At 44.2% G+C, this 25,658-nt stretch overlaps 1 protein-coding gene and 1 long non-coding RNA gene across 20 annotated transcripts in view; one reads left to right on the forward strand and one right to left on the reverse strand.

Moving 5' to 3' along the window:
- VLDLR (very low density lipoprotein receptor) overlaps positions 1–4,773 on the reverse strand; it is a 32,159-nt gene extending 27,386 nt beyond the window's left edge. Inside the window, exons 1-2 of one of the 6 annotated variants that reach the window (XM_082403653.1) lie at positions 4,661–4,773; positions 4,080–4,222 (exon numbers count right to left, since the gene is read on the reverse strand). In XM_082403653.1, coding sequence (XP_082259779.1) covers positions 4,080–4,161 — 82 coding nt within the window. In that variant the 5' untranslated portion in view covers positions 4,162–4,222; positions 4,661–4,773. Of the gene's footprint in view, positions 1–4,079; positions 4,223–4,394 lie in introns of all 6 variants that reach the window. The other 5 variants (XM_082403652.1, XM_082403657.1, XM_082403651.1 and 2 more) reach the window with 5 other exon arrangements.
- A 161-nt stretch (positions 4,774–4,934) lies between these two features.
- Positions 4,935–25,658, forward strand: part of LOC309634102 — a 149,717-nt gene continuing 128,993 nt past the window's right edge. For all 14 annotated transcript variants that reach the window (XR_014247842.1, XR_014247843.1, XR_014247844.1 and 11 more), the window contains exon 1: positions 4,935–5,151. This is a non-coding gene — a long non-coding RNA (uncharacterized lncRNA). The remainder of the gene's footprint in view (positions 5,152–25,658) is intronic.

A 25,658-nucleotide genomic window follows, 5' to 3' on the forward strand; every position in this document is an offset into this window, starting at 1 on the left:
TATAGTTTCTGCCCCCAAAGTTCTCTCTAAAATACAGGGCCATGAATGCCCTTTCCCTGCTCCGCCCACCCATGCAGCATCTTTAAAATACAAAGTGGGCAAAGGATCTCTAAGCAGATATTAAGCCACTTCTAGCAGAATCGCTGTATTTATTCTCACAGCACCTGGCAGGCATTCCCTTGTTAATTTAGAGCCCCCATAGAGCCATCAGGCCCAAACTTTTCTAGGCAACTTCACATGAAGGGAACCGTGTGCTAAGTTTAAGGTTATCACCTGCCACCTCATTCAGTCCCTGCACTGCTTCTAGTGTCTCTAACTAGGCAGTGTTAACAATGTTTAGAATTTTTACTGAAAACCAACAGAAAAGCTTAGCGGAGACACCAATTCGGACTGAAAAAACGCACAGAGTGAAACTGAGGTAATTGTCATTTACAAAGCCAGATTCTCCTAGAGCTAAGTCATTCCTCTGTCTTTAAGTTTTATGAAAAGCTATCGGTCTTCAGATTTCCTAGCCAACAACTCTTTAGGTGGGCCAAAAAACTGCCCCCGGACCACTTACTTCTGCTCAGCAGGTGCATCTCATCCATCTCTGCCCAAGGTATGCTTGGACCCTTTCTCTTGAAAGCAGTCTCCGTGCTGTGGCCTAAGCACAGATGGGAACAAACTAAGCAATTTTGAGTCTATCACCTAACCACCTGGAGAGCAGCCGTATTAGCCCACCCTGAGAAACGCTTCTAAGGCAGGAACTTTTATCATAAGCTTCATTATAGACTTTATCATAGTCCTTTGAGGGATTTAATTTTTTATAGACTAGTAATGTGAAGGTGGCTTTCCAAAGAAAGGTCAGTATCCAAAGTAAATTTAATTATGACTTGAAATTGTATAGATGACTGCCTAAATTGGATCACTATTCCCTCTAGAGAGGGACAACTTTACTCACATTCTGTAAGAACTAGAAAATGGTCTAAATAGCTGATATCCATTATCTGTATTTCTATGCGGTGCTCCACGTCTTCTGGTCTCTGGACCAAAACCTGAAGCCATACGGCTGGGGGCTATCTGTTCCCTTGATCTTATGGTTGTGCTCTACTCTAGGAGTTCTTGCTAAGTCTGATCAGTTTGACATTCCTCCTGGAACAGAAGGGGCTTGTGACTATTTTTCACCTCTTCTAGAATTGTAACAAAACTACTCAAGTGAGATTGAGTTTATGGGTATCCAATTTTATAAAAGGCAGAAGCACTTCTTTTGAGCATGGAGGCTGCTATAATTAAAATATACAGTATGGTTATATTGAAGTCCTAACGTTTGGCAGCTCTACTGAACTTGGCCTTTATACATGCTTTAGGTATCTAGGGACTCCAAACAATTTGAGCAAAGAACCAAAATGAGCCAGGGCAGGTACTTAGCTAAATGTCAAGTGAATCAGGCAAAGGGGTGATCTGGGGAGCACTGCTGCTTCAGACCACAGGCAGCTGTCATTGCCAATGAAGGCCTGACTGGTGACCCTCCTTTAAAGAGTTCCTGCTCACATGCTCATTCTTTGATCTAGATGAGGATTATGATTATTGTCATATCTCCTCTTGGTGCTATCTGGATAAGTCAGGTTTATTTTCCCCCTGCCCTCCGGTCTCCTATCCCTCCAGGTACTGCCAATTTCACCAACCCACTCCCCACAAGAGAAGTTCCGTTGACTCTCTTGTTGGTGGTTAGCCGTATCTGAATAGCTCTCACAAAACCCTGGTTCTTCTAGGCTCTGGCCTTAATGAATATATGGTACCCCAGATCCTAATCTTGACTACCTAGGCTGGAGGAAAATGTCCTAGAACTCCCAGGGTTTTTTTTTCCCATCAGGTATGCTCCACTACTGAATTTTAATTTCTCTTGTTAGCCTGACTTAAGTTCCTTGGCAGAGTCTTAAAGCACACATGCCCTGTCCTAGAGTATTTTAGACCAGCATCATGCGTGTGTATGGGCAGAGTGCAGAAGACCAGGGCCAGAAAGTCAGTCCATATGCCTTGGGGCTTTGAACTTCAGACAGGAGCCAGCCTGGGTTAGCTTAGGGTCAATACCTGCCTCAGCCAACCCCAAATCTCCTCCAGCTCAGAAAGGATGTGTCTCCTTTCCTTCGAAGAATTTAAGTCTTACATGGGCTTCTATTTTCCACTGTCCGTGGCATGTCACATATTTCACATGTGACCTAGGGGAGCAAAAGGGAGGCTGATACAAGTTGAACATATGGCTTCAACTAACTCGTTTCGACAATTTAGGTGCATTCATAGCGTTCTATAGGATAAAGTTAACCTCCAATGGAAAGTTATTATACATTAAATTAAAAGAATATGAAAAGAACGCAGCAAAAACGAATCTTCTCTCCCACCTTCCTGGACAGTCATCAGTGTCTTAGTCTTTTGAAATGATATGAAAGGTGTAATGTAAGTCATGGCACTACTCTGAAAAATCGTTTAATAAGTTAGTATTGCTCAACCATTAATGATTAATGTTAGAGTCTGAAAACTTTTCAGGGCTTTTCCAATCTCTTAGTTTGGTTACACATCAGGGGCCATCTTCACTAGACACTCGCCTTTTTTCAAGGAGTCCAGGCAGGGGAAAGCATTTGAAAGAAAAGTCCATTGGAGCCTGTCCGTGTTTCACGTTCCCTTAAAGATAACATTTCTCAGGCTGCTAAATTACGAGCCCGCGGAGCCACGTGACCAACCTAAACGTGATCGGGCGGCCAGCCAATCGCAGAGCGCAGAAAAGCCCGTCCCAGCTTCTCACGCTCGGGACAGTCAAAACCTAAGGGCAGGGGGCATTCGGAGACTCAACGCCCCCCCACCCCAAGTATTGCTTGAGGGGCTGCTTGACCACACACTAAAGTTCGCTCTCACTTCAGGAGACACATGCCTGCAGGCAGGCGGGTCTCCCAAGCCACCGGGCGACAGGAGCCTAGGGACTCTGGAGTGGGTACTTGGACGGGGGCAGTTCTCCGTCCCATTTCCCCAGAGCTGGCGAGCCAGCCCCTTGGTGTCATGTCGAGATCACTTCAGGGACCTGCCAGGATTCTCACCGAATCCTCTTAGAAGGGCTTCTTGTCGCCTGCCTGAGAAAGTTGTGCGGCCCCAAGTGAGAGAGTGGCTGAGGACAGGGCTCCCAGGCCCAGTGCGGCAGACCCTGGGGGCCCGACAGTAGTCCCCACCGCCCTCCCCAACAAGCCACAGTCACACACCAGCTCTCCCAGCTCTCGTGCTACTCCCTTTGATCTACTGGTTAGAATGAAGGCTAATTACAGTCACCAGATTAGGACCCAATTCCTCTCGAGGAAATCTCACCGGGAACGAGGCTCAGCAAACTAACCTGATTAAGTCTTCGTTCCACTCCCCTCCCCCGTTCAGCTATCCTGGAGACCCGAGAGGGAGAGTCCTATTTCAAGCCTCACTCTTCCTCTAACCCGCACTGCACAGAGACGGCCCGGCGCCCGGGGAGTCGCAGTCCGGGTGCGCAGGCTGCGCACTTCTAGTCGCTCGGCGGAGACTCCCGGCGGCAGCCCACCGAACGTGCGGGTTCCTCACCGCCGCGGGGAACCCCAGTCCCGGTCGGCACCCGGCGCCCTTCCTCATCCACCGCCCGCTCCCGCCCTCCGTGAAGTCCGAGGAGCGCTCCGGGGGCTGCCGCGCACGTCCCGGCCCACCCGGCCCTCTGCCTCCTTCCTAACACTCCGCCTGGCAGAGGAGACACAACCATTGTTCAACGGCTCAGAAGCCCATATTCCCCATCCCCGGCCAAGCGGAGTGAAAAACGAGGCGAAGCACAGGTTTTAGGGGAGGGAGTGTAAGGGAATGAAGACTAGTTCGGGCGAGGCTTTAGGACACCCCAAATCCCACTATCCCCCCAGCCTGGCTCCCGGGAGCCGCGGTGCTGACAGCTCAGAGGCGCCACCAGGGTGGGGAGGGAGAGAAGGCGACGAGAGTGGAGAGGCGCCTCCTAGGAGGGGGGTGGGCAAAAGGAGACCCGCGCCTCGGGGCCCCCTGGCGCGCCGGCTGGGTCCGGGCAGGCCGCGGAGGGGCGCGTCCTCACTCACCCGCTCCGGTGGTGCCGCTCTCCCGGGGCGCCCAGCACAGCGCGAGCAGCAGCCAGAGCGCCCAGCGCGCGGACGTGCCCATGGTGCCCGTCTGGATGGTGCCGCCGCCGCCGCCGCTCGCTCCGCACAACAAGTTACCAGCCCTTCGGAAAGGAGGAAGGAGGTGGGGGCGGGGAGGGAGGAGGGGGAAGGGGAGGAGGGGAAGGAGTTCGAAGGGGGGGAAAGGGAGCAGGGAAGAAGAGGCGCACCCCCTCCCCTACAACTTGCACAATCTACCCCCCACCAGCCAACCCACTCACCCACCCACCCACCTACCTCCCCGGGCTGCAGCGGTAGTGCAAGCCGAGCCCGCGGGCAGAAAATAATGCAGGCGCTGCAGAGGAGGGGAGGGAAGAGGAGGGGAGAAAGGGAGAGGGGGTGGGGAGCCGAGAGCGGAGAAGACAGAAGAGAGAGGAGCCGGCCGCGGAGCACCCACCCTGGCGGCCGCTGGAGCGCGGGGTGAGGAGCGAGGAGGGGGCAGGAGGGGGAGTGGTCAGCGGGGGGTGGGGGCGGGCGCGGCGGCTTCAGCCCTCCTTCCCCACCCTCGACGCGCTCCTCTTATAAGCTCGGGGCAGCCAGGTTCCTGCGCCGGGGGTGTGTGAGTGTGCGTGCGAGTGTGAGCGTGAGGGGCCGTGGCCGTGGCCGCCGCTGCCACCCGGACTGCTCCCGGGGCCCGGCTGCTCCGCGCGTCCGCCCGGGGCTCACGGGGGCCCGGGGCGGCCGCTGGTTGGCTCGCGCGCCGCCCTCGCCTCCAATCCCCGGTGCCTGCCCTAATTTCCTGATCCAGGGAACCTGCCGCCGCAGCAGCTGTGCGCTCCCTACAGTCATTACTGTACCTTCCCGGCAGCCGCCAGCAGTAGATGCAGCAGAAGCAGCAGCAGCAGTTAGCACTGATGCAACTACTGAGGCTATTGCCACCGCCTTCCCACTAACGCGGCTTACAGCCCGGGGGGGACTTGCAGTTTCCAGGGGCAACAAGCGTCTCTCTACCACCCTCTCCTGCGCCTCAAAGGAGGCTGGTCCTGTGAGGCTGGTAGGTAGCTTCTTCCTTGGGCCTCCTCTCTCCGCTTAAAAGTGCTGAAGAGGAGTGGGTCTAAACGTTTGGGCTACTTTGATGTGGGGTTGGGGATGCCTGTCTCAGTCAAACGCTGAGATGCCATTTTTGCTAAAAATTAAATGTGTCTTTAAGTGATGAGCGTGTGTGTAAGGAGAGTGCGCGCGGTTGTGGTTTGTCCTCTGTAATAGAATGGGACGAAAGTAACCCAGTCTGGGATGAGGAGGAGGGGGATATCGCTAGCGCAGCTCTGCATTCTCTCATCAACGATTATAGTTAATTGCTAATTGCACAAATGATAGTCGGAGGGCCTGTAATTAAAAGCTTAACCTTTTCTTGCTTGGGGGAGGGGAAACCCGTAGGTTTATTCTTCTTGATATAGTTTGCAACATTCAATTACAAGGCTCAAGGAAAGAAAAAAGGAAGCAAAGGCAAGATTCCTGTAAAGGATTGATTCCTGTTTTGTGTCTGGCAATACTGAGCCTGTAATTTGCTTTTGTATACTTCAGTTTTCTTGCACAATTTCCCCTGGTTGTCCCCATTTAACCAGACTGGGAGGACACACCGAGCTATTTCACCTTCTTAAATAAAGGGTTTATATATTTTTTAAAAGTTGTTTTGATCTTGAATGACTCAAACTCCACCGATTTCAATAGGACCAGCTCTGACGCTATTCTATTGATGATGTGAGAAGTAGAGGGCTTCTGCCTAGCTGTATTCCTCTTGTCTTGGTGCTCCAGGGCATTTGTCAAGGCTAACCATCAGATGGGATGTTTATTAGGAACTTACTGGATCCAGGAGATGGAGAGGAGAGGAAAATTCCAGGTCAGGATACACTTTCGTGGGGTCAGAGGATACCCAGATTGTGAATGGTCTACACGAAGGGGCTTAACTCTGTCAATATGTATTGGTGGAGACTTGCACTGTAGTTCATTTTGAACTCTATTCTGCTCGCTCTGTGGTTGCACATTTGATATAAACTGCAGCAGCTGCACATGTGTTGCATGTGAAACTGAGTTGAACTCTGCTTTATGCCATTAGTAGTGAAGAGGCATGCAGGTGTTGCTCACCTAACAGGCATTAAGGGATGGTGGTAAAACAGGTGTGTGGCATTTTCAATATTCTCGGGGTTCTGAAAGAGAGGCTGATAATGAGCTGTGTCACTGACGGAAGAGAAAATGTGGTAGAGGGGATGAGTGGAAGCAGTATGAAAAGGCACATTAATATAGTCATGTGGTTTGTTTTTAATATTTTACTCGGAGATAAATATGTATACTGTAAGCTGAACATTGATATGGTATAATAAGATTTACCTTTGACAAACACGTTATGCTTTCTGTCTCTCCAAAGGATATAAATAAACTGTTGGTGAACTTAGCTGCGGCTCTGTGTTCAATCCTGTAGCTCTCTTGTTGGATCAAAAGGAAGCATAACTTTTGGCTCCACCTCTCATTTGGCTGTGTAACTTGGGAAAATCTCAGTGCCTCTCTGTGCCTGCTTTCTGACCTACAAACTGAACACAAAACCAATTCACATAAAGTCAAAGTGCTCTGTGGCCTCCAGGACCAGCTCTCTGCAAAGTGTTGATTATTAGAAGGAAAGGTTGTAAGGAAGAGTGAATTTGATTAATATAGGAAGTAACCGAATAACCAAAATGATACATTTATCATGAGTGGAGATGGGTGTGGTTGAACTAGGCTCAGAGAGGCTGACACTGCTGCATACAGAGCCTTCAGGGAAATGCATAGGCAACCCCGCTCCCACAATCTACCACATTCGTCAATTTGTTGAAGCAACACACACGGAGCATCCCTGGGTAGCAGGCGCTGTGCTAGGCAGTAGGTGTACGGAGATGCTTGTCTAAGGAAGCTCAGGATCCGGTGGGGGAGGCGGAGAAGTTGGCGATTGTGGTACCCTATGCACAGCACACGCTTAGGCTTCAAGGTGCTATAAGGTGACAGGGAGAGAGTAGCTAATCTGACTGGGGGACCAGAGGGTCAGAACAGGCTTTCCAGAGCACTTGTCTCTGAGCTGAAGTCATCATTTTTACCAAGCAATTCCAATTCTCTTTACTGCTGGACACATGGTAGGATTGCACTTCCTGGCTCCATTATAGTTAGGTGGGGCTGAAAGACCAGTTTTGGCCAATTATTTGTGAGCAGAAGTTCTAGGGTGTCACTTCTGGACTGGGGCATTTAGTGGGACTTGCATGAGACCCTCTCTTTTGGTCTGCATGGTGACTAGACATGCTCAAGTGATGGCTGCTACATTAGCCTGGTCTGAATGACTAGATTGAGTAGTTCTCTGCTGTCTACTTGTCTCTGGCAATGATCACGTAGAGTAGAGGTCAGCAGATGGCCAGTGACCTCTTTCTGTATGACCTATGAAAAAGAGTGGTTTTTACATTTTTTAAAGAGTTATACAAAAAAGTGAAGGAGAAGAAAATGCAACAGAAATTGTATGTTGCTCACCAAGTATGTAATATTTACCATCTGGGTCTTTAGAGAAAAAACTTACCACCTCCTGACATTGAGAAATAAACCTTTGCTGTCTTTATCTACTGAGCTTTTGTTACTTCAGCATGACCTCTCGTTAACTTGACTGATACTCTGGGTGAAGGGGGAAGGAAGACCCTGGTGAACAGAAGGAACAAAGGCAAAGAGAACATCAAGTGTTGAAGGAAATGCAGGGGCTTCAGGATGGTTCCATAATGGTGTTCCAATGGGCTGACAGTGGGAAGTAAGGCTAAGGAAGAAAGGCAGGGCCTGGATTACATGGAAATGTGTATGAAATGCCAACACTTTTTTTTTTGCATTAAAAAATTTTTTTAAATTAAAGTATAGTTGATTTACAATGTTGTGTTAGTTTCAGGTGTATAGCAAAGTGATTCAGTTATACATATACATATGTGTGAGAATATGTATATATTCTTCTTCAGATTCTTTTCCATTATAGGTTATTACAAGATATTGAATATAGTTCCCTGTGCTGTATAGTAGGTCCTTGTTGTTCATTTATTTTATATATAGCATTGAATATCTGTTAATCCCAGACTCCTAATTTATCTCCCCCCCTTTCATGCCAACACTTCGGACTTGATCCTGTTGGCCATTGGTGAGGACTTGCGATGGATTTCTACCATGATAGATTGTGATCAGAGGCCTGACATTCAGTGTGTTTTAGAAAGTTCACTCTGATGTGAAGTGGTCTGTAGGGTGACTTCTTTGGGAAGCAGTGTAGGATAAGACTAGAGGAAGAACAGTTAGAGGCCCTGGTAGTGAGGGAAGGCACCAAGAAAGGACAGGAAGAAGCTATTATTTGCAGTCAGAAATATTCGTGTAATTCTTTCATGAGATTTTTCTCCCCAGTCCTCTGCATATAGCTTTTAGAACAGTGTTTTCCAACCATGGTCAATCCGTAAGAATCCCTGGGGGCTTCCCTGGTGGTGCAGTGGTTAAGAATCTGCCTGCCAATGCGGGGGACACGGGTTTGAGCCCTGGTCCGGGAAGATCCCACATGCTGCAGAGCAACTAAGCCCGCGAGCCACAACTACTGAAGCCCGCATGCCTGGAGCCCATGCACTGCAACAAGAGAGACCACCGCAATGAGAGGCCCAAGCACCACAACGAAGAGTAGCCCCCGCTCGCTGCAACTAGAGAAAGCCCACGCCCAGCAACAAAGACCCAATGCAGCCAAAAATAAATAAATAAATTTATTTTAAAAAAAGAATCCCTGGAAATGTGTGTTAAAAACACAGATTCCCAGGTCCCTCCCTTGGAGATCCTGACTCTGGGTCTAGTCCAGCCCAAGAGGCTGGACTTGTACCCTTACTCCAGGCGACTCTTAGGATTAGCCATGATTAAGAAAACTTCCTAGAGAATGTCTTCTTCAGTGCAGTCTTAACTGCCAAGTAGCTTTACTTCTCTCAAACCTGTATGTATATATTTGTCCAATTTCCCCAGGGAGAGTGGGTTAGGGCCCACAGAGAATGGGAAGGTTAATGTTGGGCATTTCGTTTTCTTCAAGCCCTGGAAACTAATAAATATGGGCAGCAGAAGTCATCTTCAAACCATGTTGCTAGGCTGAAGCACTCATTACTGTGTTTTCTACTTCATAGCCTTACCATAGGAAGTAAGAAGTGAAATGAACTGTCCCCTTCTCGAGCCTTCTCCTTCTAAAGTATTTTGACGGTAATTTCTCAGGCCTCCACTCCACCATTTTCTAATTGTGTGGCAGCCAGTGAAATAAACGGGATTCACCCCACTCTAGGCTCTACAGGTAGGATCTGATGGTTTAAACCAGTGGCTCACAAACTTTAGCTTGCATGAGAATCACCTGGAGAACTGGTTAAAACACGGATTGCTAGGCACCACCCCAGAGTTTCTGGTTCAGCTGGTCTGGGGTGGAGCCAGAGTATTTGCATTTCTAACAAGTTCCCAGGTGATGCTGATGTAACTGGTCAGGGAACACATTTTGAGAACCATCGCTCTAAATCCATCAGCATAACTTCCCCCCTCAGCCACTGTGATCAATTCAAGGGTCTCAACCAGTCAGCCTGTGGTCTTCTGGCCACACTGATTGGATACTTCAGCCCTAAGCACATTATTCAAGTCGATCCAGTTATAATGAAGTTCAGGATTTTTGCTTGGTTAGAAAGGCACCCTTTTTTTTCTTTCTTTTTCTTTTTTTTCCTTTTCACTGACTTCTTATTTTTAAATTTTTTTCCAGTGTTGCTATTTTTATTTTTAATTAATTATTTAATTTAAAATTTTATTTTATATTGGATCATAGTTGATTAACAGTGTTGTGCTAGTTTCAGGTGTACAGCAAAGTGATTCAGTTATTCATATCTATGTATCCTTTTTCAAATTCGTTTCCCATTTAGGTTATTACAGAATATTGAGCAGAATTCCCTCTGCTGTACAGTAGGTCCTTGTTGGTTATCTATTTTAAATATAGTAGTGTGTACATGTCAGTCTCAAACTCCTAATCTATCCCTCCCCCTACCCTTCCCCCTGGTAACCGTAAGTTCAATCTCTAAATCTGTGAGTCTGTTTCTGTTTTGTAAATAAGTTCATATGTATCGTTTTTTTTTAGATTCCTCATATAAGCAATATCATATGATATTTGTCTTTCTATGTCTGACTTACTTCACTTAGTATGGTAATCTCCAAGTCCATCCATGTTGCTGCAAATGGCCTTATTTCATTCTTTTTAATGGCTGAGTAATATTTCATTGTGTGTGTGTGTGTGTGTATGTGTGTGTGTATATATATATATATACACACACACACATACACACACACACACACACACATATATATATATACATGGCATATATGTACCTCATTTTCTTTATCCATTCATTTGTCGATGGACATTTAGGTTGCTTCCATGTCTTGGCTATTGTAAACAGCACTGCAATGAACATTGGAGTGCATGTATCCTTTTGAACCATGTTTTTCTCTGGATACATGCCCAGGAGTGGGATTGTTGGATCATATAGTAGTTCTATTTTTAGTTTTTTAAGGAGCCTCCATACTGTTCTCCATAGTGGCTGTACGAATTTACATTCCCATCTACAGTGTAGGAGGGTTCCCTTTTCTCCACACCTGCTCCAGCATTTACTGTTTGTAGATTTTTTGATGATGGCCATTCTGACTGGTCTGAGGTGATATCTCATTGTAGTTTTGATTTGCATTTCTCTGATAATTAGCGATGTTGAGCATCTTTTCAGGTGCCTCTTGGCCATCCGTATGTCTTCTTTGAAGAAATGTCTATTTAGGTCTTCTGCCTATTTTTTGACTGGGTTGTTTGTTTGTTTTTTGATATTGAGTCACATGAGCTGTTTGTAAATTTTGGAGACTAATCCCTTGTCGGTTACATTGCTTGCAAATATTTTCTTCCATTCTGTGGGTTGTTTTTTTGTTTTGTTTGTGGTTTTCTTTGCTGTGCAAAAGTTTTTGAGCTTAATTAGGTCCGATTTGTTTATTTTTGTTTTTACTTCCATTTCTCTAGGAGACAGATCCAAAAAGATATTGCTGTGATTTATGTCAACAAAGAGTGTTCTGCCTTTGTTTTTTTCTAAGAGTTTTTATAGTATCTTGTCTTACATTTAGGTCCTTAATCTGTTTTGAGTTTATTTTTGTGTATGGTGTTAAAGAATGTTCTAATTTCATTTTTTTACATGTAGCTGTCCAGTTTTCCCAGCACCATTTATTGAAGAGACTGTCTTTCATCCATTGTATAGTCTTGCCTCCTTTGTCATAGATTAATTGACCATGGGGGAGTGGGTTTATTTCTGGGCTTTCTATCCTGTTCCATTGATCTATATTTCTGTTTTTGTGCCAGTACCATACTGTTTTGATGACTGTAGCTTTATGGTATAGTCTGAAGTTGGGGAGGGGTCTGATTCCTGCAGCTCTGTTTTTCTTTCTCAAGATTGCTTTGGCCCTTTGAGGTCTTTTGTGTCTCCATACAAATTTTAAGATTTTTTGTTCTAGTTTTGTGAAAAATGCCCTTGGTAATTTGATAGGGATTGCGTTGAATCTGTAGATTGCCTTGGGTAGTATAGTCATTTTGACGGTATTGATTCTTCCAATCCAAGAGCATGGTGTATCTTTCCATTTGTTTGTGTCAGCTTTGATGTTTTTCATCAGCATCTTATAGTTTTCAGAGTACAGGATTTTTGTCTCCTTAGGTAGGTTTATCCCTAGTATTTTATTCTTTTTGATGAGATGGCAAATGGGACTGTTTCTTTAATTTCTCCTTCTGATCTTTCATTGTTAGTGTATAGAAGTGCAACAGATTTCTGTGTATTGATTTGTATCCTGCAACTTTACTGAATTTATTGATGAGCTCTAGTAGTTTTCTGATAGCATCTTGAGGATTTTCTGTGTATGGTATCACGTCATCTGCAAACAGCGACAGTTTTACTTCTTTTCCAATTCGGATTCCTTTATTTCTTTTTCTTCTTTGATTGCCATGGCTAGGACTTCCAAAACTATGTTGAGTAGAAGTGGCAAGAGTGGACATCCTTGTCTTGTTCCTGATCTTAGAGGAAATGCTTTCAGCCTTTCACCATTGAGAACGGTGTTGGCTGTGGGTTTGTCATATCCGGGCTTTATTATGTTGAGGTAGGTTCCCTCTATGGCAAGGCACTCTTTTATAAGCAATGTGGTGTATGGACTTAGGCCAGGACTTCTGTAGCCATTGTGCCACTGTGAAGGAAGCCAATCTGAAGACCACCTGGCTCATGGAGAAGAGGAAGCTGAGAGAATCAGGGAAACAGCACCCAAACTGGAGCTGGAGCCCAGGTGTGATTCTCTTGAAAGCTGCCGTTTTTAGGACTCTCACTTTTCTTAGCAAATAAATTCCCTTTGTTGCTTAAGCCCAGTTTGGATTGAGTTTTCCATTGTTAACAAGTAATTAGCTGATAGAGGTGCCCTCTTGAGGGAAGTAGCGTGTATATGGTAAAACACTGGGCAAAACTCCACCTGTGGACGTATTTACAGTGGAAATAACACGCCCACCCCTTCTGGCGCGGTTTTGGAAGAGGAATGCAGGTATCAGTAAGGACCATCTTAAACAGTTGCTCTCTTGGGCATCCTGACCAAGTCAACTCCCACCATACCTCAGCCCTGAATCAAACACTCCATGTGGGCTTATTACAAATGAACCTTAATTGAGGGTTACAATCTAATAAGAACACTTTTTTTTGAAATCCCAAGGCCAAAGACTATTTTGCATATGGCTTTTGAAGAATTTCAGAGAGTAAAAGTGTGGCCAAATGTGGTAAAAATAGAGTTATGGTTAGAGAGAAACTCCAAAATGGGTTGAGTATGACGGTAGACCAGTGATTCTCAGCTGGGAACAGTTTTGCCCCCAGTGAACATTTTTAAGTTGTCATGCCTCAGGGAGAGGTACTACTGTAGTTGTTTAGGGGGTTGAGCCCAGGGCTGCTGCTGCTTATCCTACAGTGCACAGAACAGCCCCTTCAACAAAGAATTATCTGTATCAATGGTGCCACAGTTGAGATATCCTGGGCTAGACTAGGTAAAGTCAGGTGATTCTGAAATGTATGAGCTTTTTACCTCGAACAGGGTAGGGGAACATTATTTGGAACTTGGATGGCCCATTAGAAAGATGTTCTCCCTTTGAACAACGAAAACACAAACTGGGTTTTGTCCAGTCGATGACAGCTGTGAATGCAGTATCAAAGGGCAGTGTGTAGATTTACAGACCTGGGAGATGTAAAGCAAACGACAAGTAGATTACATTCAAATTGAGGTAGACCAATGTAGGCTATTTACATTCTGGCTGCATTGTGAATTCATAGTGCCCTTTAGTTTGCAGGGGTTTTGTTTTGTTTTTCAAGGCAGGGATGAAGTGCTTGACCACTTCTACTTTAATTCTGATAGTTAATTCCTCTGATCCTGGTCCCAAATTTGATTGCTTTCATTTGTCATAAATGCAGTTTACAAGAGGTTTTAGAATGTAGTGCTATAGCATTTAAAACACTCTAACAACTGGAGTGTTTTTGGAAGTAGGGGCTTTGTGGTCCCTACTGTGCTAGCTAAGTATAGATGCTTATTAGAACGTAAGAATTTTAATCTGCAAGTTATGAGTAATGCAGTGAGCTGTAAAGCCTGTGCCATTTCACCAGGATAATTCCATTTTCAAACTTTTAGGAGTTTTGTGGAAATGGATAGTTGATATATCTAATGTTGTTTTACTTGGCTATGTGTGTAGTTTAAATTCGTATGACATTGCTGCTTGCACTCCTTGAAGCGCTGAGTTTCTAAATGGATATGCTTCTGTCCCACCTGGCTCTTTGAGAAGGTTTTGTCCTAGCATCTCTAAATCCTTTAGAAACACATTTACGAGGAGTTCAAATGCTGATGACTGTGTCTGGAGTGTGGAGGGAAGCCTGGGTTGTCCAGCCTGCTTTTTATGGTTGTTTGAAGGAGGTGCAAGTAATTCTGAACTGTTGAAGGGTAGAGTCGCTTAAGGTGGGAGTAGATAACAGAGGGGTAGCCAAGTACAGTTGAGGAAGTTATCTGTGTATCGTTTGGATCTGTATCCCATAAGCAGTTAGTAAACCATTGAAGGTTTTGGATCAAGAAATCATGGGATCAGATATATGTCTTCAGAAATATGATTATTTGAGAAGGTGATTACGGCTGTATAGGATCCAGAGGTGACCCTATGTGGTCCCTGAAAGCCTTTGTGCCTTGAATGAATGCAGGGGGGCAATGCAGGTTAACAATTATGAGAGAAGGTGCTGGAGCCAGTCTTCCTGGGTTCAAAGCTTGGCTCAATCACTTACTGGCTGTGAAATTTTGGGCAAGTTATTTAACCTCTCGATATGCCTCAGTTTTTTCACCTGAAAAATGGAAATAACAAGTATACCCACTTCTTATAAGAATTCAGTGCGCTCATATTGATACAAGTAAAGCAGTTAGAAATATGCCTGGCATATAATAAATGCTCAGGAATTGTTAGCTACTCTTGATAATAGTAATGACATTTATTGTTATTGTTGTTGTTTTTATTATTATCAGCAGCTCCCGTGTAAAAGAGAGGCAAAGGGATTACAGGTGTGGGCCCAGGATTGGAACGTTGGAAGGCAGTGGTACTAGACCCCGTCTGCACATTAAAATCCCCCGGAGAGCTTTTTAAGACTATCAACCCTGGAGTCCTACTCAAGATCAATTCAATAACAGTGTCTGGAAACAGGGCCTGGATGTGAGCATTTTTAAGCTTCCCAAGTGATTTGCATTCTAATTATGACTCACTTGGTGTCAGGCCTGATGCCCCCTGGCCCAGAGGAGACAGGGAAAGCTGGGTGGTAACACTTGAATGAACTTCACCCCGAGGGCGACAACGATGCCATGGTGGCTGCTGCAGAGGAAACACGAGCAAATCCCCCGTCTGTGTTCCAGAACAGCCTCCCTGTCCTCGCTCTGTGTGTCCTGCTCCTGGCATCCCACATTCAGCTAGATTTGTCGGCTGTAAGAGAGCCAAGGACCATGGGAAGTCAGAAGCTCTGCACCACCAGACTGCTAGGAACCCAGCTGGTGTCTACCCATCAGGGATAGGTTATGTATCGCCAGTCTCATGCCTTTGCACATCAATCCCCCAGCAAGGACTTGCTGAGCACTTTCTGGGGCCCAGCCGCCTGCCAGGTGACTGGAGGGCAACAACCAGATAGCGTTTTGGCTGCCACTGAGGAGAGAGTTGTTATTGTTTTGTTTGCCTTTTCTACAGGAGCCAAAATTCAGGCTTGTTAAGTGGTAATTGACAGTCCTTTCTTCTAAGGAAGTTTCTCTTGGATTTGCTGCCAATAGGAAGTGTATTATTCCTCCTAGCACTATAGCATTCATTTATCGAGTGCCCACTCAATTATGAAGCATGACAGAGTTTGCCATCTAAGAGAGGAAAGACCACTTAATGATTCCTAGAGTCAGAAGTCTGGAATAAATGGATAGACAGATCAAAGAGTTAAGGGGATTCCGTTGTACTCGGAGAGGCACTTTGAGCAAGAGCTGGGTCTTCCACTGAAGTCTTAAAGGAGCCTTTGAATACGTTGTGTGGGAGAGAAAGTATGTTTTTGAACATTAAGGAATAGTGATTTCATCTGATCATCTCATAGGATAACAACGTGCAAGTTGTGGTTGTTTTCTAAACCGTGGTGGGAACACATGTAAGACCTGGTAGAAATTGAAATTCTATCTTGAGATCTTAACAATTATTTCCCCTACCCCAGGAGAAATTGAACTCTCTCAGAGAGTATGTTTACCACAATAATTTTCTGGGTCTGATTGTTTTTCTGGATGGACAATTCTTACATGTGAGGGAAATAAAAAAGCTTCACCCTTTGGGAGGGGTTTCCTTCTAGAGTTGAAGAAAGGTTCATGGTTACTGATCCAAACTGAAGGATGATTGATGGTTAACGACCCAAATCAGACCTTGTTCCTTGGATTTGACTTGGGAAGAAGATAACATGGACTTCCCTGGTGGCGCAGTGGTTAATAATCCGCCTGCCAATGCAGGGGACACGCGTTCGGTCCCTCGTCCGGGAAGATCCCACGTGCCGCGGAGCAGCTAAGCCTGCGCGCCACAGCTACTGAGCCCACTGCTGCAACCACTGAAGCCCGCATGCCTAGAGCCCGTGCTCCGCAATGAAGAGTAGCCCCCGCTCGCCGCAACTAGAGGGAGCCCATGTGCAGCAATGAAGACCCAACACAGCCAAAAATAAATAAAATTAAAATAAATAAATAAATTAAATAAACACATGTGGACCTTTAAAAAAAAAGAAGATAACAGAAGGCCATTTGGAAGCACAGATCAGAGGTCTTATGTAGATAGAGATGGAGTTGGGAGGGTACTGGGATTGGGATGAGGGAGCTTGGGAAATGAGACATAGCTGAGACTTCTACTGAATCTTGCCTTTCACCTTCTTAACCGTAACACCCCAATATCACCAGTATTCTTCTTTGCAATCAAAACTTACTCCTTTCCTGATGTAAATAGTAAGCAAAAATTATGGTTTAAATATTTGCCATGTTTGTGAAATTGAATTGGAATATATGAACAGGTCTTTTAATCAGGTTCTCTTGGTGAACTCCAGAAAGGCATCTTTCTGTGAATAAGTGGCTGAAAGGAAGATGGGTCATTGCTGAGGTTTCTCTCTTGACATTCCTTTACTCCTCTCTTCCGTTTGCCAGAGACTCCAACAAAGAACAAAGAGATGAGGGAGAAAGGGCAGGCTGGCTGGCACAAACTCTATGCAGAACACTCAACAGAAAATCTCTGAAGGTCATGGAAGATCTTCTCTTCCTTTTATAGTGATTCCATAGCGCTTGCCTGGCTAGTAGGGCTGTTTTCTAAATGTGAAACAACAACAAAAAATGATGGTTATGTCTTACATAGTGTGAGAAGAATGTCTTGAATTTGTGCACTGCCTTTCTTCTGAGAATGTTCAAAGTACTCTACAAACATGACATCATTACTCCCTGGGAGGAGACTGTGGACAGACTTTAAGGGGAATAATCCCTCTTCAGCAGTTTGGAAGGAGCTCAAGCAGAGATCAGTGTCCAGACTCAGCTTAAGCAAGTGTCCCAGATTGGTTGAGTTCTAAATCTCACATAGAGAAAGATGGGTGTTAATACTAAACATGGCCAGATAAAGTTTACATTGCAGTCTCTTGGTGAACTCTATGTCTCATGCTTTAAGAAGGCACACTGTATGTTTTTCTTGTTTCTTATTCTTTTTCCCAAATGGCCATGCTTAAACCTAGCCTCCATCCATTTTGTTTGTTTGTTTTTTGGAGCAAGGCAAAAATAAAATGACAGAACAAAACAAGAGACACCAAGAAGTATTTGTGTTATCATGACAACACCAAATTGACTCACCTCAGCTGGAGTCTTAGAGAAGATTCCTTGAAGAGAGAAATGGAAACGTCATACCTCCCTCTGTTGTTCTGATTAGGATCTTGTGGCAAAGTAGGGTAGTTAGAAATTCCGTTAACTTGAAGGAAAGAACAAATGCGGTAGTTATTTCTTTTTCTGCCTTTGCAAGGGAAATGTAATCACATCCAATAAATTTGCTTATTTTTCTTTTCTTCATTCCACTTCCCAGTCCCTGCCCTGCCTTCTGCCTGGCTCTCTTAAGAAATCTCGGGAGGTCCTGCCCATGGCAGAAAATTCACAGGATATGAAGAGGAATGGAAGGGTGCCTTGTAGATCTTATATCATTTCCTCAAATCAAGGTCCACTTCAGGGGAAGATTCACTGGAGAAATTACTGGAAATATTGCAACAAGGGTTATTTAGAAATTGAAGGTGAAAACAGGAACTGTTTAGCAGTATAGGTCAAATTCTCTTCCCATTTCCTTTGACGCTGATATGAACTGGCTTCAGTTTTTTTTCCACTGACAGGTGTGATACTCTGTCAGATAAAGTAGCTGTTCCATTAGAATCTTTATTTTCTTAATCACCAAAGTATCTCTGGAAGGAAATGGTGCTGGTCATTTAAATCATGCTATAAATACTTGTCCTGTATCTAGACATGACAGTGTACTTCTTAGGTTTACAATCACAGCAGCAAGCTCTGTGCCTTATTGTGTACTTACCAGGATTTTTGGTGGACTCTTTGTGTTTCTCTCCCCAAATACTCCCTTGTTAATTAAAAAAAACACAACCAAAAAACTTCTTGTGGGTATAGTGGGAGTCTTTGATTGATTGAATTGGATTGAAAAAGAGACTTGATGGTTTGTGGCATTTATTTATACAGTTGACCCTTGAACAACTCAGGGGTTAGGGGTGCCAACCCCCCAACCCCATGCAGTCAAAAATCTGCATATAACTTTTTTATTTTTAATTTTTATTTTTATTTATTCATTTATTTATTCATTCATTTATGGCTGTGTTGGGTCTTCGTTTCTGTGCGAGGGCTTTTCTCTAGTTGTGGCAAGTGGGGGCCACTCTTCATCGCGTTGCGCGGGCCTCTCACTGTAGCAGCCTCTTTTGTTGCGGAGCACAGGCTCCAGACGCGCAGGCTCAGTAATTATGGCTCACGGGCCTAGTCGCTCCGCGGCATGTGGGATCTTCCCAGACCAGGGCTCGAACCCATGTCCCCTGCATTGGCAGGCAGATTCTCAACCACTGCGTCACCAGGAAAGCCCTGCATGTAACTTTTGATTCCCCCAAAACTTAGCTACAAATAGTCTACTGTTGACCAGAAGCCTTACTGGTAACATAGTCGATTAACACATATTTTGTATATGTATTATATACTGCATTCTCACAATAAAGTAAACTAGGAAAAAGAAAATGTTAAGAAAATCATAAGAGAAAATACATTTACATCACTGTACTGTTTTTATCCATACTGTAAGTTTACTTTGTTTACAAGATGCCTTGTCTGTTAATACCTGCATCAGTAACGTCTTATATGATATAAAACACTGTAGATGTTATACTAACACTAGCATCAAAAGTAAAAAGATAATGTACAAAGAAATTCATATTTATTTACAGGTATAATGTTTCATGCATTGATAACAAAGAAGCAGCAATATGATTGCTCTGTGGTAGCCTAGTGTCATCAATACGATTGCTTCACAGTAGCCTAACCTATACACTAAATGAATCGTTATAAAATTTTTATGACATACAGTATTACAGTGATATTCATATTGGATATTGTATTGGAAACATTGTTACATTTAAAAACCCACCTACCTGTGATGATAGGCTGATATGTAGTTTCTCCAATTACTAGAGAGAGGCATATTGTATGGTAATGTAATTCTTTGAAAGCAAAGTTATAAAACAGTAAGGAAACTAATATGTGATTAATTTTATATGCAATATCACTTACCTTTATGCCTGTGTAAGGATAGACTAGTATCTACATATATTTTATGCATTCATGACATAACTAACTTTTTCTTAATTTTTTTGGTATATCTAGGCTATGTAGTTCGCTTGCATGTTTTTTAAATTATCACAGATCTCCAAAAAATTTTCCAATATATTTATTGAAAAAACCCCATATATAAGTGGACTCATGCAGTTCATACGCATGTGTTCAAGGGTCATGTGTAGATGGACTGCCAAATTCATCTTCTCACCTTTTCCTACTGTACACATAACTCTTGCTGAGAAATTTCCAGTGTCTTTCCTTCCAAAGGCTAACCCCCTTATTATGGACACTTGGAGCCTTCTACCCCCACCTGTCTCTGTGAGTGCATCACCCTCTCTTCCCGCCCAGAACCCCCTGCTATGGTCTTGTGTTTTCTCATGGCTTATTCTGGTCTTTGGTTGCTAGTGTCATGTGAGATGGGGTCTATGAAATTTTGGCCATTATATACATGTTGTCATATTCAGTAAGGTTGGGGATCACAAAACGTTACTCTTTGTTTGCTGTGTAACTTTGCCCTCCTTTTGTTATTTTTAACCTTTTAAGGCTCTGTCCAGTCTCTTCAACTGTGTTGACATCCCTGTAATGTTTGGGACCACAACCGTGGAGCCCACACTGGGAGGCTTCAGTACATACACACATAAGGAATGTCTGTCCCCAGCCTGTACTGACTGTACCTTCTGTAACCTACTGAAATTCCTACTGGAATCAGAACTGAGACCCCAAATGCTTGAAGCCTTCATAAAGTTCTGTCCTTTGGAGCATGTAACGTGGACCTCTCATAGATGTGACACTCTGTACCGGAATCCTTGTGTAACTTGGCAGCTTGAGTCTGGAACTGGACACAAGAAACATTTACCTTGTGCTAAAGTTGCTTTGTGGAGAGAAGTTAACAGTGGGGTTCCACTGTATGTAATTTGAACCACTGAATGTGATCTGTGGTACTTGTTCATTGATAGAGATTATGCAGAACAGGTGCCATCCTTAAGGGATGAACTCTGATGGGTGGGCACTAGGGGTGCACATCTGTCCCATGCATACAGCCTGGAGGTGCTCCCGTTGCTGGTAGCAAGCACTGGTTTCCAGATCCCAGAAGCCCACAGCCCTTCTCGCTCACAGAGCTGCATGCTGCTCACAGATCTAGGTTAGTTCTGAGAGGCAAGTGGGAGGGCTGTTCCATCAGCTCCTGGCGTGCTCTCCTGGAGTTCAGGGGCACCCACTGAGGAGAAATGGTGAGGTGCCCATGTTCGGTAAGGGAAAGGAAGAATAGCTTCTGTCAAAGCGATATGGAATTTCAGAGCAGAAAGCAGCCTTAGCTCTCCTGCTGTGATGAGGAACACACACGAAAAAGAGGCATTCTCGAAACTTCTTGCTCTTTCCCAGGCTCTGCAGGACCTTTGAGTTCAGGAACGCAGGGGATAATAAGCAGTGGTGTTTGATAATTCCAAGAAGAAGTTTGCAGCCCCTAGATAAAATTCTAAATTGCTTGGGCATTTTCCATTAATAAGCAGCTGAGTAAGTAACAGGTGGGAGTTTGTGTGTGTGTGTGTGTGTGTGTGTGTGTGTTAAAAGAATTTCTGGCTCCTGTTGGTGACCAAATACTGTCCAAATTGTAAGTCCTATCCTCTCTACTTGTCTAGGGGGGTGACTCTGGTTACCTTGTTTAAGAAAGAATGAATACATTTTACAGCATGTTGCAGAAGGGGCTTGTTTGACTCTGAGATGGCTTTGCAACATTTTCCATTTTCATCACTTTGATGTGATATGAACTGTGCTGGCATTTGGATTCAAAAACTGGGGTTGGAGTCTAGACTCTGCTGCTGATGAGCTCTGTGTCTTTGAGTAAGCTCCTGAACTCCTCCTGGTCCTCACTTTCTTCAACTGGGGAAAGGAGATAGTTCCTGCCCTACTTATCTCTTACAGCATTTCATCTGGCTCCAAAGAGAGAAAGTGCATATGAAGGGGTAGGTAGGGGTAAGTAAATTTGCATAAGGACTTTGATAACCTTCCTGGGAAGGAAGGGACCAAAATCTCAACCCTCTTTCCTAGTAATTTCAGGCTATAGAAACCTTCGGGGTGGGCTGAGTGATCTAGTACCATAGGAGTATAAAAAGGCCTCTGTAAAAGCACTCAGGGTGGAAAGATGTGTTGGATGTGAGCAGAGATGCTGGATGTTGCCTTGTTCCCAAAAGCAAAGGGTTTGGCCTTGAGCAAATGTCTTGGGTGGGTGAATCTAAAGAGATGGTAGTTGGGAGCCCAAGTCACATTTGGCATGTGGCACCCACAGCTGAGAAAACTCTGAGTAGGGAACCCTCCTTCTTTCTACCTGAAGATCCATGTTGCCTAGACAGGATTTGGCACTCTGTTCGGTGGGAGAGTAGAGTGGTTCTCAATGCTATCAGTTTACCCCTTTAATAAGAAATATCTTAAAATGCTCCTTTTCTATCTTGAAATGTAAGTTATAGATAGTAGCACATATACACATATATGATCTACAAAAATAACCTAATGTCCTAAGTATAATATAAAGAAAAAATGAATGGAAACCAATTTGTAATAAAGCAATATGGCCCAACTATACCAGAAGACACAATACAAAGTCAGATATTACACATGTAAAATCTCTGTGAGCACAATGGCCACGTATGCCAACTGATACAGGTATAGTGGGTTGAAGACTGTCGTATTACAAGCAGCTTAGCTGTTAGTGATACAATTTTCTGAAATGGTGAGCCACAACTGGTGCTGTTCCAAACAAAAAAACCCAATAATTTTCCCTTTAGTGAACGTGGTAGCTGCATTCCTGGAAATGTCAGCATATGTTAAAACCTTGCCAAGATCTTTTGTGCTTATATGTAAAACAGAATCAGGATCTAGGCTCAGATAATTATAAACAGGGGATAAAACTTTAATGCTTGGTGGAGTATTTTTGGATGGTTGAGTCATGTAGGTCATTGTTCTTGATGAGTAAGATGTATCACCTGCTTGGCAGGATGTCTAGAATCCCTGGCTCTGCCCACTAAAAGCCAATAACACACCTTCCGTCATTGTGACGAGCAAAATGTGCCCTTCTAATTTTAAAACAGCCTCTGGAGGTCATGTCATTCTCATTGAGAAGCACAAGGGTAGAGGTCCAGCTCACCTCCATTGCTCTGGAGACAGTTGGAAGCGACCAGGCCTTCTAGTGAAGGCATTGATAGCCAATGGAAGACCTTACTGAACTTCATGGGACCCCAGCTGTATTAGCTTGAACTGCCATAACAAAATACCCCAAACTGGGTGGCCTAAACACCAGGAATTTATTTCTCAAAGTTCTGGAAGCTGGGAAGGCTAAGATCAAGGTGCCAGCTGATTTGGTTCCTCTTTTGCTGGCTTACAGGTGGTTGCCTTCTCTCCGTGTCCTCACGTAGCAGAGAGAGAGCTCTGGTCTGTCTTCTTCTTCTTATAAGGACACAAATGCCATCATGGAGGCCCCACCCTCATGACCTCATCTAAACCTGATTATCTCCCAAAGACCTTACCTCCAGGGCTTCAACGTATGAAGTTTGGGGTGATGCAAACAGTAAGTCCATAACACCAGGTTTCTGGTCTTTGTTTTCTAAAGCAACCATCTTCTGTCAGGAGCTATTATGGTCTTCTGGGATCAAAGGAGACATCTGAGTTCTGGTTCTAGGGGCTACCTAGGAGCAAGAAGGATGAAGAAGCCCCTTGTTTATGAGGAAGTGCCTGGGGAGTTCTTAGATCTGTTGGGGTGGGCAGGTGCTGGAGAGGGAATGTAGACTTTCTGCTCTTCTGGACAAATAGAGTCCCAATCAAGTCATGTTTAAGAGTGTGTACTTGGGAGTTAGACAGATCTGGGTTTGAACCCTGTTTCAGTCATCTGGTGACTGTGTGACCCTGGAAAAGGTACCCAGCAGCCTAAGCCTCAGTGTGAAAATGGGCACAGACCTACCTGGCAGTTTGGTGGTGAGGAGTAATGAGATCTTTAATAAAAAGCTTTGCAGAGTTTCAGGCACGTGGTTAGAACTCACTCCATTAATTTGTGTTGTTGCTTATGGTAAAACAGTCATCCTTTGAGGAGTCATTTTTGTGGGGAAGAGCATTCGTCACAACTGAGGCTGCCTAGAAAAACCCCGTGACAAGGTACAGCTCCATTTCTGCAAAAAGTGATGGGAGTTTTTCTAGAAAGTAATTTAGGGGGAAAACAAGCCAACTCTGGATCATATTGCACGGAATGTTTTAAATGTGAAAGCAGACATCTTCCCTCTGACCCTTAATACTTAAGGGAATTTCTTCTTAATACTTCATACTCAGTCCCAAGGGACCTCTGAGTAGCCACGGCATAATGATCATCATACAATAACCTTTATACGATTGGAGGTATATGCAGTGGCTGCTTTGGAATTACAGGTTTGCCATGTCATGCTGACTTATCTCTAGCTAAGCAGAGTTAGAACCTATTACTATTCTGTTTGGAAAGGACCTGGAACAGAAGTTCATGGGAGTCTTCCTTATCTATACTATTTCCCCCAAAAGCGAATATAATGTGTGCTTCTGTTGATGCAAAACAAGCAACCAGGTCCTCTGATGCGCACACATTTCCCTGGGACAAACCACAGAGAAAAACTGTTTGGATGGATTTAATGAAAACATTTTGCTAGCTCAGAACTTCTTAAAGAGATCCAGCTTTCTTATGGAAAACAGCCCAGGATTCTTAGAGAAAATATTGAAGGTTGGAGAAGTATTCTTTTCCTTTATCAGTGTTGTTTTGCCAAAGAAGATGCTGGCTGTCTTTTTCACTGAAGAGTGAAAGGAAGTTCTGATCATATGCTTCCATCAGTCCATGGACACTTTTTCAAACTTGTTTTTCTTTATAACATTAAGGCAAGTGCTTTTCTTGTAACTATCTTTTTCATAAAGACTAAGACAATTAAAAAATAAGAATATAAAATATAACGAGGACTAAGGACAAAGAGAAATAAGGCAAAGTTGGGGGTAGAAAATGTGTGCTTGTGGGATGAAAATTTGGCAACCAGGGCAAGGAGGAAAATCTCATTTGGTTACATGATTTTTAAAAATAAAGTTTCTTAGAAGGAGCTCAATTGTCCCTGGCACTGAGAGCAGAATTACGTTTTCTCACAGGTACGAATAAAGAGGATATTTTGAGCTCTGAGGATCAATTTTCTCAAATGCCCCACAGTGACTGCCACTGAATTATATAGGACTGCTTTATAGAATGTCCCTCATTGCTGGCATTTTGCCAAAGTGTGATTCTATAAAGGAAAAGAAAGAGCCTTCAGGCAATTCTCCATTTATACTATGTATTTTCAAATGAACTTGTGCAAAATATTGAGCAGCAAAGAGTTGGCGGTCATCTCGGATAAGTAACTGGAAGGCAGTTCTTTGTAGATGGGGAAGTGCAGAGACAGACTTGAAACAGTTCGATAAGCTGGGGCAGAGATGACATTCCTTTATAAATGTGAAAAGGAAACGCAGGGCTTCCCTGGTGGCGCAGTGGTTGAGAGTCTGCCTGCCAATGCAGGGGACACGGGTTCGAGCCCTGGTCTGGGAGGATCCCACATGCCGCGGAGCAACTGGGCCCGTGAGCCACAACTACTGAGCCTGCGCGTCTGGAGCCTGTGCCCCGCAATGGGAGAGGCCGCGACAGTGAGAGGCCCGCGCACCACGATGAAGCATGGCCCCCACTTGCCACAACTAGAGAAAGCCCTTGCAGAGAAACGAAGACCCAACACAAACAAAAAATAAATAAATAAATTAATTAATTAAATCCATGAAAAAAAAGAAACGCAAAGGTATGGGAAGCGAAGAGAAGGCCGTCTACTTCTGCATGTTGAAGGGCAAGTGCGTCAGAGAAGATGTAGATAATTTGAGGGAAGCGGAAGAAAAAAGTTAATGATAATTTTATTACCTTAAGATAACTGCTATTCGCACTTTTGTATGTTTCCTCCCCATGCCCGCCATCCACCATGGGTAATGTTAACAAAATTAGAATTTGCATACAATTTTATATTATTTTTCATTTAACTAAGCTGCGTAAAG

This window comes from Balaenoptera borealis (genome assembly GCF_965194805.1).
Source record: "Balaenoptera borealis genome assembly, chromosome: 8".
Taxonomy (NCBI): Eukaryota; Metazoa; Chordata; class Mammalia; order Artiodactyla; family Balaenopteridae; genus Balaenoptera; species Balaenoptera borealis.